The sequence below is a fragment of the Buceros rhinoceros genome, unplaced genomic scaffold (genome assembly GCF_000710305.1).
Source record: "Buceros rhinoceros silvestris isolate BGI_N320 unplaced genomic scaffold, ASM71030v1 scaffold21054, whole genome shotgun sequence".
In the NCBI taxonomy this organism is placed as follows: domain Eukaryota; kingdom Metazoa; phylum Chordata; class Aves; order Bucerotiformes; family Bucerotidae; genus Buceros; species Buceros rhinoceros.
Genome location: NW_010409114.1, coordinates 14,537 through 26,922, shown reverse-complemented (window position 1 = coordinate 26,922; position 12,386 = coordinate 14,537). Strand labels below are relative to the sequence as shown.

The 12,386-nt window shown below is 46.6% G+C and overlaps 1 protein-coding gene across 1 annotated transcript in view; it reads right to left on the bottom strand.

Moving 5' to 3' along the window:
- FAM83C (family with sequence similarity 83, member C) overlaps positions 1 to 12,386 on the bottom strand; it is a 26,850-nt gene that overhangs the window by 2,584 nt on the left and 11,880 nt on the right. The window contains exon 3 of the mRNA XM_010135146.1: positions 11,211 to 11,335. Coding sequence (XP_010133448.1) covers positions 11,211 to 11,335 — 125 coding nt within the window. The remainder of the gene's footprint in view (positions 1 to 11,210; positions 11,336 to 12,386) is intronic.

The following is a 12,386-nucleotide window of genomic DNA, read 5'->3' as shown; positions in this document are numbered from 1 at the left end:
AAAAGCAGCTTTTGGCTTGTTCCTGAGCTGTTTGCAGTTGCTACGGTTCATAATTTTGTACTGAAGAAAGCAGTACACTCACACTCAGCATACACCGCCCCCAAAGAGCAACGTGAAATGAAAAGATCAATACTCTTCTCCTTAACATCAAAACAGGTGAATCAGGTAAAAATGAAGAAGGAGTAAAACAGAGAAAAACTTTTGTGAGTGGCATGAAGAGTACTCAGAAATACTATACTGGAAGCTCAAAACAACTTCACAGAGAGATCTGAGAAAAAAAAACAGCAAGCAGAAAATAGCTGGGATGGATAAATGACAGAAGAGATGTTATTAAGATCGGGATCCGTTATTAAGATTGGGGCACGCACTGCAAAAGGCACAGGAGCCAACGTGCAGCCCTCTGGGGCTAGCGCACCTCCACGTGTAATAGGAGTGCTCAGATAATTAACTCCTCAGCGCCACTGTTCGTTGTACAGGAGCTTGGGATGATCCCTGCCCTAAACCCACTTTCTACAGAACACGAGGAAGGATCAGTCTCGTGTTGAAATCTCTGGAGAAGAGATTAGAAAACATATCACCAAAGCAGGCAGTGACAACTCAGCAGGACCAGGGAACATTAACCCCAGAGCGCCAGAGGAATGCAGGGACGGAACAGCTCGACTACTAACCAGGATTGTTCTCTCTCAGTCTGAAAGTGCTTTGATTATCAGAGTAGTAGAAGGTTGCTAATGTGACCTAATGTTTCTAATGTTCCAGAGCACTATGCCTCATAACTGCACAGCACGAATGAGTAGAGGCTCTTCTGAAGAACGCAATTAATGGCCGTACAGGTGAATACGATATAATAGGAAAGGTGGCTTTTGCGAAGGCAAGTTCTCTCTCACAAAACTGAGAGAGTTCTTTGGAGAAATCTGAGTCCAGACAGGGAGATTTCATGAAGCCTGTATCGACACCGTCACAGGTGTCTATCCCGGGGCGCTGCCTGGTCCCAGGAGTGCCGATGTTCCTGTCTGCGTTGCTTACAGCCGTTATCCTTCTACACAAGAGCGCTGCTTAGACATACCCCAATCAGGCCCTACTCCACTCGGAACACACTCGTGTTCGCTTGAACTCCTCAAAACCTCAACAACCGCGCTCTCCTCTGGAGGGGCAGGCTGCATCCCTCGCACTGGGAGCATTGTCCTGTGACGTGCAGGAGGCCAGCCAGGTGGAGGATAATGCCTGCCACCCCGTTCACCCAGCCTGGCACCGTTGTTGCCAGCAGACCTGGAAACAGAGCTGTGCAAATGGTCATGTTTGCCCTCCTCGTTCTGGCTGGGGCTTGTTCCTGTCTCAGACTCAAATGGTCTAGCAGAAACATCACAACAGCTACTTATCAAGGCCTCTGGCCTCACCTTAGCAGGAGGTAAACAGGTCTTGCTTAGGTTTTCCTTCCCTTCCTGGACAAAATCCACCTTCTGTCTCCTCCCAACACCTTCTGTGTACTTACTGCCTCCCTACAGAAACGTTGAAGATAGATACACCCGGCCATCTCCTCTCACCCACCTAAACTGTCCTTTCCCCTGCAAGGGGAGCAGCCTCAGATCCATCAACATCCTCCCCTGATCTTAGGACTGTGCCTGCCACCGATGCCTCCTATGGTTCTTTCCCCAGTCCAAGCATTACTGTGTCCCAGTTTCCCGTGTCAGTCCAACAGGGGCCTGCCCACTCTGTGTCACAGCAGGACCTGGAAGGAATCATCTGAGCCTCCCCAGCAGCACAGCCCTTCTCCTTGCCGTAGTACTGGTTTCCACGACAGGACGATGTGGCCTTGCTGGCCACAGCTATTCCCACCCCTACAAACTGATAAAGGTCTTTTCCTCCATGAAGGGTATGGAAGAAATAGCCAGCGAATGATCATTCTTGGTCCCTTCTGGCATAAAAATGAGGCACCGATTGAAGTTAACAGGTTTCAAACTCAACAGAGACAAGAAAAGGTACTTCCATGCACAACACACCTCACCAGCGAGCTGTGGATCTCCTCGCTGCAGGTCACCGGGGGTGCTACAAGTTCACCTGAGTTTCTAAAAGTGGTAGGATATTCCTGCCGTCACGCTTTCCAGAACAACCCGCTGCACACAGAGATGCCGTATCCAGTTCTACATCATCCTGAGGCTCAAGTTACAGGTGACTGGGAAAGGATGGCTCCAGGACAGGATTGCTTCCCTGCCTCGCTTGGACACTGCTGGAGCAGGGCCGCTGCAGCGGGCTCAGCCTCTGCCCAGGAGATGGAGCCGCAGCATCACCCCCAGGAGATGGAGCCGCACCGTCACCCCCAGGAGATGGAGCCGCAGCGTCACCTCCAGGAGATGGAGCCGCAGTGTCACCTCCAGGAGATGGAGCTGCAGCGTCACCTCCAGCAGGCGGGAGGCACCTGCCTGGCCTGCTGCAGCCTCCCCAGCCTTGGTGCTCTAGCTTGGGTCAGGCACGAGTGCCAAGAGCACCCTGCACTGTTTCAGCTGAAGTCTCAGTCTCAGCAGCATTTTGGACAACGGGGTTAGTTCTCCTCGTGCCCCCCTGTAGGCAGTTGTTTAAGACCCCCGCGGTCCAGTTCGGGGCTGCAGTGGCCTTTCGACCAGTGTATTGCGCAGGTGACTCACGGGTCTTCACGCTCAGCTTCTCTGCTTCAGCTGGTTCCTACTGATGAGATGCTAATTTGCAGCAGAAAGGGTTTTTTCTTCTTTCAGTAGTTTCTCTTAATCAATTTTATTGCTTTTATGTCACTTCAGCTGTCAAAGGCATTCCTTTCTTCCTGCACACCAGTACAACCTTCCGTGTGTCATTTTTGCTCGTTGCTCAATGTAGATGCTACGTAACACTCATTACCAGACCTTTCATTTCAAGTGACGTTTTCATTGAAAATAATTGAAAATTCATTGAAACAATCTGACTTTACTCTAGGAAGCTCTTCAGGTTTCCTGCCGAAGCACTTGAAATCATTTCCACTTCTCATTTCTCATCTTCATTTTGATTAAGAACAGCGCAACGTATTCAGTTAATTCGGGTATCCTAGTTATCTCTTATTTTTTGCTTGTCCTTACAGCAGTGTGCTTTGTCCCTTTCTTCTGGATTCAGTTTTTCTCCGTACACCTGAGGGCTTCCTCCCCTCGCTTTGGTGTGCTCCAGCAGCTCTTCTGGCAATGCTGACTTCCTTGCCATACGTACCAGCCTGGGGTTTCTTTGCTATGCACTCATTTTTTGCTTAATTATAATTTCTTTCTTGAGGTGACTGGAACTCACTTTTAAAAGCTCTTTCCTCTTGCTTGGGACATGGATACCTGAGATTATGAGCACCTTTCTTTTAAAGAAATTCCAGCCTCCTCCAGCTTCAAACTCACGTTGCTCCACCTGTCCATCGCCAAACACATATCTCGCTTTTTTCCTCTTCTGTACTGAAGCCAGGTGTAGAGATTTTGTAATCCACTCGACTTTTTCCTCTCCTTTTTCCAGTTTCAGTGTTTATGTCAGCTTCAACCCAAATCTGGAGTTTCTTTCACTAAAATATAACAATCAATGAGCTCTTTCCTCTCTGTGCCAGCAGCAGGACACTCGCCCATCCTTTGGCAATCTACCAGTTGGAGCTGAGAAATGTAAACTCCTCTAAGGCAGATCAAACAGCCTTGTAGCTCCTTTCAGGGGGACAATACCACCTAACCTGGCAAATGTTTACTCCCGTTTTCCCGTTCAAGAGCCTGTTTAGTTCTAGCCCCAGTTGCCCGTAGGCTCCTCTCATCTGCTGGATTAGTAAATGTTTTCATAACCTTCACTCTCTTACAAGTGCTCAAAGAAACATAATGTTTCTACTGGTGCCTTGAATAATACTAAACAGCCAGATATATTTAGGATTTTCGATTATTGCTTTTCCTAGACACCTCAATGAGCTCTGTTTTCTCCCTGCCTTCATTTTTGGGAAATATAATGTTAAAGATGGAAAACACAGGGAAGTATTTAATCAATAAACACATAAGAGTTGAGGGGTCTAAACTAAGTTGCCTGTAGTTGTTTAAGATAAGAGCAGTCAGCTGGGGTCCCATATTGAGAAGACTCTCCAAACCCATGCCTGATTCATACCAACAGGCAGCGATATATCAGAATGAGTTCAGCTTCCCAAGAGTATTTTGAAAAATAAGAAGGGCTTTTACAAAACTGTCCAGGCAAATGTCAGCAGAGTGAACAACAGTATCGACATCTGGGTTCAGTGTGACGATGTCAATACACATACCGCTCCTGCTGCACCCATGTGATACTGCATAAAGAGCTCGTAGAGGAAAGGTTCTGATGGCTGGGCGTGTAACCATGGACTAAAAATTTATTTTTTACATGATTTCAGCATGTGTTTGAGGAGAAAAGAGTCTCTTCTTACAGCTGAAGAATTAAGACACTAACTGAATACATGAGTAGTGAAGGATAGAGTAGGAAAATGCCCCTCTGAAGGAGAGGATGCGGAGAGACTAGACACCTGGATTCACTGTCAACATAGAAGGATGTATTGAAACTCTGGAAGGATCCAGCATCTTGGATCTGGTGCTATCCAGAATCTCCATGAGCAGCCTAAATAATGGAAGAGTGTACACTCATTAAATTCACAAATCACACCCAAAGGAGGGGGACTTCCACAGATTTAAGTCTGAAAAATGTTCTGAAAAAAAATGGATGCAGTTCAACAGGAAAATATTCAAAGAACATATATTCCAGGCAGTCGTGGTCAGGTGCACAAAGACAGGCTGAAGAACGAGTAGGCAGCAGCTCTGGTGTTAGAATATGTCTTAAGGATAACATGTGTCTGTAGTGTCACAGCGCTGGGAAAAAGAGCAGACATCCTGGGGATGTATAAACTGCGCTGTGGCTGACAAGACGCGTAATCCTTTCACTCAGCTTGAATCCTCTGAACGAAGAACGCAGAGTGAGTGACTTGCTGGACTGAAGGATGGTAGAGACAATTGGATGTAATTTCTGGAGCTCTACAGACAAGCCACTGGTCAATGTTGGTCTAGGTCCCATTAACAGAAGAAAAAGAGAGGATGAGTTTGGGGGTAAAAGAAAAGCGTCTAAGTAGGAAGCTAAAAAAGTTCAGCATTTTATTGGTAGCCTCATAAAATGCTCCCTCTTCCATGCTTAGAATGGGTCAGAGAAGCAATAGAGCATTTCAGGACACGGTTATGAAAATTATGTTAGGGAATGGATGGTAAAATCATAAGGAAATGCAGAACTGTAGGTAACTCTGTAAAGAAAGCTGGATTCCACCTTAACCGAATTGAAACCTGGCTGCTGCACAATATAATGCAGAAGATACAGGGAGGCCTGAAATCAGAATCCGGCACAAAGCCGTGATGTGTAGAAGGCCACGCAGTTTGAGATCGCCCACAGTCTCAACCAATCAGATCAGACACAAATGTGTACGTGCAGACTTGAATTTAATGAGCTGAAGAGACAGATAGATAGATGTTGTGAAACGTCTGAGCTGAGATGATGACTCTGGCACAGGATACATCTCAGAAACTTACTGGGCAGAAGAAAATCAAGGAACAGTATAATTGCAAGGGTAGAAATTACGCAGAAAGGACGAATAGGGGATATGTTACTGGGGCAGTGGCAAAATGATTTAAAAAAAAGAAATAAATGATATATCAACAAATGAAATACATTCCTGTTGGATTAAAATTAAAATAGGGAGAACATATTATCAGGGCTACGTGGCGAACTTTCTGAGCAGAGTGCTGATGGTACATATGACATGCTGGGGAAGTGCTGCGAGGCGAAGGTGGCAGAAAGCAGAGGAATAAAGGGAGATTCAGTTATAGCCACGTTGAATGGGGACCGTTAGTAGGAGAGCTGCAGAAACCACGTTTTAGACGGTATAAATGACCGCTTTCTGGAGAAATTAACCAGAAAACCAACAACAGGAGGAATAACTTCACCAGTTCAGAAGATGTCTTTGGAAAGGCCACTCAGCAAAAAATAACCCTGACACACACATATCGAGTATTCTTTCATGACCAAAAGAGTCCACAACAGTAATACTTAAAAGAGAAAGTGAGGACCGCTATGAAAAAGAAATGTAAGAGTAACCAAAAAGGTTAAATGTTTAAGGCAGCAGGAAGACTGTTTAAAGATGCTATATTAGAGTCTCAGAAAAAATGTACCTATCAAAATAAAGACGTTTTAAAACATCCAAAAAGTTACCATAGTTAAATGACACACTAAAGGAAAACATTAAACAGCCTTCAAAAACTGGAAGTCAGCAATTTTCCAATTATTAACCAGTGAATAAACTATAATTTAAAATTGAACATCGTAGCAGCGGAATGGAAAGCAGTAAATGTGAACCTTTTTAAGAGCTCCTGGAAAACTCCAAACCAGCCAGTCTTATTTCCATACTGAACAAACTGGTACAAGCAAATAGAGAGTGAAATGATTAGATGCATAAATAACTATAATCATCAAGCCGAAGACTCAGCGTATTTGTGTGGAAGGAAGCCATGCTTCAAAAGGCTCTTGCAGGTCTTTGAAGGAGGCAGCAAGCAAGAGGCATGTGATCTGCTTGATGCTGGATCTTTAATTTTCAAAGAGGTTTTGACACAGTCATTCAGCAAGGACTCTTAGAAAAATGAAGTGACCATGGAGTGCAAAGGAAGGTCTTCCCGAGGAGTTACAATTAATTAAAGATGGGATACCAACACGTGCAACTGTTAATTTACCCATTGGAATCCCACAAGCTTTGTGCTGGGATCGCTGCAGTTCAACATGTTCAGAAAAATCCTGAAAAATGGTAGAAACAGTCCACATCAGAGCAAATGACCAATTTATCATGGGTGGTCAAAAGCAAACGGGATAATCAGAAGCTGCAAGAGAATCTTACGGCATGGAGTGAAGTGATGAAACGACAGACGACACTCAACGTCTTTAAATTCCAACTATTTCCGACACCCGGACCCTGTATATTGATGAGTTCTCAGATATTAACACCTGCGAAAGAGGTCACGGGTCCCACGGGTCATTTGGTTCCCGTGGTTTGAGGGTTCAAAACAATGATCGCTGCAATGTTTAGCAGTTGTCAGAAAGACAAACATCAGACTGGGAACTGCCTGAACAGGGACAGTGGAAAAGACGGCAGTCGCCGTTACACTGCAATGCTGAAGCGTAGCAGTGGGTGGGGATGTCTTGACCACCGCGTGCAGCTCTGGTCAGTTCGTCTCCCAGAAGATAGACATTGTGATGAAAGGCCGGCAAGTTTCCTGCACCAGAAACAACTAAACAGCCGAGGCTACTTCAGCCGGAGAAGAGATGACTCAAACGAGGGATTAGAATGGAGGAGGGCAAAATCATGGATGCAGTCAAGGAAGTAAATAGGAAACAGTGATTTATCGCGCTCACGTTATGGGAAGTTGGGGGCGTCAAATGTAATTATCTAGCAGTAGGTCTAATGTAAATGCAATGGATCACTTCTTCACACAAAACAGATTAAACTGCATGACCCATTGCCAGAGGGTATCACGGACGCCAGCCTTGGTGGGAAAAAGTCTCCTATGGCAAACTGAACATAAAGAAGTACATAGGCCATATAACCCCAGAGGTTTTGAAACCTCTCGTCCTTGCATGCACGATTGTTTAACTGTAAAACTTGCCACTGGGTAAGAGCACTCTTACTGGCTTTCCTGTATCATCCCGAGACACCCCTGGATCCACCCTGGATCTTTGGCTTTACTTAGTAACTGTTCTCATCCTCTGAATCTAGCTTTCCTGTCTGCAGGGAGAGAAATCTATATACCTCCTACACCGAGTACAGTACCAGGCAGCAGTGTACCCAGTGGCAGACTCCTCATTTTCTTCTGCTGAAGAGTTTCTGAGCACTGCTGAACAAATTCCACAAGGAGAGACTGTTTTCTCCAGTACAGAACATCATGTGCTTACTGGGATAGCAGAGAATCAGATATATGACCCTATTCAACTGAGTAATGACCTTCCAGAACCCGAGAACTTTCAGCTATGTCTAGTGGAAGGTGTCACTGCCCATGGTGGGGAGGTTGGAACTAGATGACCATTAAGGTCCCTTCCAACCCAAACATGCTGTGATTATGATTCTATACAGAGATCTACAGCATGGGAGCACATCGCACACCCAAATCCCTCCCCCAGAACAGCAGAGGGAGGAACCGGCCCAGAGATCCACACCTGTGTGTTAAGTAACACCCTGATTCTGGGCCACAGGGAAATGAGACGTTTCTCCAGCTGCATAGTTCAGTCCAGCTGACACGTGCTCAGTTTTTGTCATTCAAAAATGAGTGGTCTCCTATCTAGTCCCCACACTGTGCAGTCAGTGGAGATGGATAGATGTTTCCGGGCAGTGACTCACTCCACTGTTCTTAGACACATGTCTTAGGATGGTCAAAATGCCACCAGACTCTGCTCTCCATATTGTTTATACAGAGACTTTACAAAACCGGTTTCAGCCAGGTATTTCCATTTTTCACTGCCGGAGTTCAGTAAGGTGAGACCGCCATTCCCAGAGATGAAGAAGTCAGAAGCAGAGGAGAAGGTGCATGTTGGAGCTACAGCGCTGATGAGGACACTGGTGGACCGAGGGTTCAGCATGTGCTGGCTGGGGGATGGAAAGGAGAAGGAAAGGCGGAAGGAGAACAGTGTTCAAGGAGACCTCACGGAAGGAGACTGAAGTATTGTCAGGGCACCAATATCACAGAAATGTCGGAACAGCCTGTCCTGGGGAGTTGCAATGTTTGTGAAGGATAACGTGATGTGCAACAGTGTGAAAATACTGTGGGAAAGGTCTGTAGGTGGAAAACTCCGGGCCTAGTAATAAAATCATAGTACAAGAACAGCAGTCCCAGCCCTCTAATAGGAACAGTGATGTTGATCAGACACCGTTAACTTAGATCACAGAGGGTGCAAAATTAGGACAGGCAGAAATAGCAGAAGATTTCACCCACTCGTGTACCTACCAAGCTAATGCTTCACTGGGATGAGCTGTGGAGAAAAACTTTTTGGAAGCAATAAATGATGACTTGCCAGAATTAACTCGTCTAAATTGTCTGACCCGCAAGATGCCATTCAGGATGTGGTCTGGAATGATGTGTAAGACTAAGATCCAGAGGTAGAAGTGAAAGACCCCATTTGTAACAATGATCACAACACAATTTTAACACTGTAGTGGGAGAGAACAACCTAAATAAATGCAGCACATAGGTAATTGATTTCAAGAAAGGTAACTATGTAGAAATGCCGCGATTTGTCAAAAACAGCTGAAAAGGGGCAGTCCAAGAAGCCCGAGATTGTTAAAAAACGCAGTACCGGCAGTTAGGAAACTGGTGGGCACGTTTGAGACTTACGGGTCAAAAGGTGCTTTCAGTGATGGCAAGACCATAGCAGAGAACATCAGTGAGACCTCAGTGAGTTTTTTGCATCTATTGCTAATGCTGGTGACACTGAGACCAGTGTCACTCCTGTGTACCAGGGCCCCTGCACAGATTGCTTTGCTGAGGACTGGGAGATTTCCAACACGATCCCATCTACAGAGAGCGTTCTGGATGTAATCTTGAGGCCCACATACCACTGGAGCTGACCTGCCCCCGGGACATGGCAGAGCATGCTGTGAAGAACAAGATCCCTGATGGCACGGAGAAGCACGTCCTCTTGGAGAAAGGTCAACAGGGCTCCTGCAAAGACAAGCCCTGCCTCACCCTCACAGACTTGCTGGGGTTTGGTGAGGGAGCCAGTGAGAACATGGACAAAGGGACCAGGCAACTCTATATTTTTGGGTTTTCAAACAGCCTTTGACAAGGTACTACACCAAGGCCCTTTGAGAAACTAAGTTGCCACGGACATGGAGGAAAGGCCTTGTTATGGACCGAGAGCTGGTGGAAGCACAGGATGCAAAGGGTGGGGCTTAATGGGCATTTTTCAGCATGGGAAAGCGTAAGCGACGAGGCTCCCGAGACTGGTGCTGGGGCTGTTTTTCGTCCTGTCAGTGACCTCGGACATGGAGGGGTGCAGTGAAATCCCCAGGTGTGCAGAGGATCCTCAGCTCCTGCAGGAGGAGGTGGGTGGTTTCCTCACTGAAGGTGAGGAAATCCATAAGGAACTCACAGAACTGGGCAAGTGGACAAATATGTGGCCAATGAACTTCAGTACAGGAAAATGTGGTGTATCCATAGGGAAAAGTCCGCTGTACCAGGCCCGTATGATGCTGAACCTGGAACAGCTCAGGAAGCAGCTTGAAATGATGGTCAGCAATCTTCTGAATGATCACTAAGTGTGCAACGGCAGCTAAAAATTTCTGTGAGTGTTGGCCAGTGTCAGCACGGGTGATAATACCAAAGCAGAGACCATCATTTCGATCCTCTCTAACATCTTGGTGCAGCCATACCTTGGGGCTGCATGCAGTTCTGGTCCCTGTATCTCAAGAAAGTCACAGTGAGATTAGGGAGCCTGCAGAGAAAGACAATGAAAAAGACTGAGATATGCAGCAGCTGCCACAGGAGGAGAGATGGAATAGGCTGAGGTCTTCACCTGAGGTAAGAAAAGGGCAGGGAGGAACTGGGAGATTGTGAAAGCACCGACTTAGCCGAATGTGTTTTACCAACACCAGAACTAGCAGCACTAGAACTAGGGGCACTTCATGAAATTGGTAGGAGATCGGTTTAGAACAGACAACGAGTTAGGGCAAACCCACGGACAGCAGGTACAGAACAGGAACTGAAGGGAATAAGTAGGGATGAACGCAACAATCCCACTGCTCCCATGCAGCGGGAGGACAAGGGGGATGGACCACAGGCAGCAGCGTGGGCTGCCCTCCCTAAGCAGATTCCGCTGGAGACAGAATCTAGGCTGGGTGTTGCATCGCCTGACCCAGAGAACATACTCAGATTTTTTACGAAGTGAAGTGATACTCATAGACAGATGTGTCCAGGAGTGCCAGCGCTGGCAGACAGGCAGTGACCGCTACCTGAGAGGTGAACAGCAAGGTAAGAACAGGAGGGCGGAGCAGAAGGTAAAGCACCAAAATTAACTCTAACATTCACAAGGAGAAATTAAGAGGAAAAACAGTGTATTATCATCACACAGAAAAAAAAGAGCTCCATTTTTGAGTATTTTTGGTGATGAGTATTTTCTCAGTGTCACCAGTCTTTGTCACAGTAGTTGCTGCTACTTCTTACCTGTATGTACCAGCAAGAACTTGGTCACAATCGATCAGGATAAACTTCTCCAGCACCTGGCCTGCAAATTTCTTGCCTGCTTTGCTGTAGTACGTGTCTCCACTCAGACATCTTACGCGCATGTTCTGAAACCAAGGAAAGCACAGTTGGCAAGGGGAGACGTGTGGAACGAAACTGAAGTGTTCCCTCGTGCCTCACTGATGAGACTCCCTCAAGCAGGAGCTCTGCTCCCAGAGGTAGAATGCAGCGAGGCACCGAGGAATACCAGATATTTTGTCTGCTTCTATAAAATAAAAATACCAGCAAAAATTAACAAGTTGCACTTAGGTACAAATGCTGGTTTGCAAAAAATTTGGAGAAACCTGTGCTGCTACAGATCATTTTTGATGTAAGACCGTACAGTTTATTCCAGATTATTGCCAATATTCGACTAAGCACACCGCCTGATGGCTCTGCATCTAAACTGGATTTTGACCCATAACAACTAGCCAGTTTCTAATCCATCAAATGTGCTGTGCTGACTTTATACAGGGACAGGCTTCCTCAAACCAAAACGTTGCTCAGTAAAAAAGATTTACATGTCTACATGTCAACAATTGAATTGCCTTTCATCAGTGTCTTTAAAAGTTATATTAAAATTTTCAGCTGCTGTTCTCAAGTGAGGCAGACCTGACCCTCATCTGTTCTAAACATTGCAAAGGACTTCTCTGACCCAACCTTGCCCTGCAGAACCGACTGCCAGTACACAACGGGTATCTCAGCTCCCACCAGGACCTTTTCCGTAAGGTGAGGTTTTTGCCGGCAGTGAAAGCTACGTGTGCCTCAGCTGGGGGAGGCAGAAGAGGAGAACAGTCACTGGGAACAGTTACTGGCCTGGTCTATAGGATGTAGCGCTGAACAAAACATTTCCTATGTAAATAAACAGCCCTAAGGCTGCAGCCTGTCCGATCACCCCTCACTGCGCCTCCCGGGCAGCTCCCCGCCACCTGCCGTGGCTTTGGCACCCCAGGAGCTGTCACTGCCTGCCCTTGGCCTGGCAGACCCCTCTGTGGGCAGCTGGCACCTGCCTAGCATCAGCCCTGCAAGAGACAGCAGCTGGTCCGGGCTGCACCCACCACCAAGGGGCCGTTCGCCTCTGGTGGAGGTGGGTGCTGCCCACGGCTGGGGGGGGGCTCC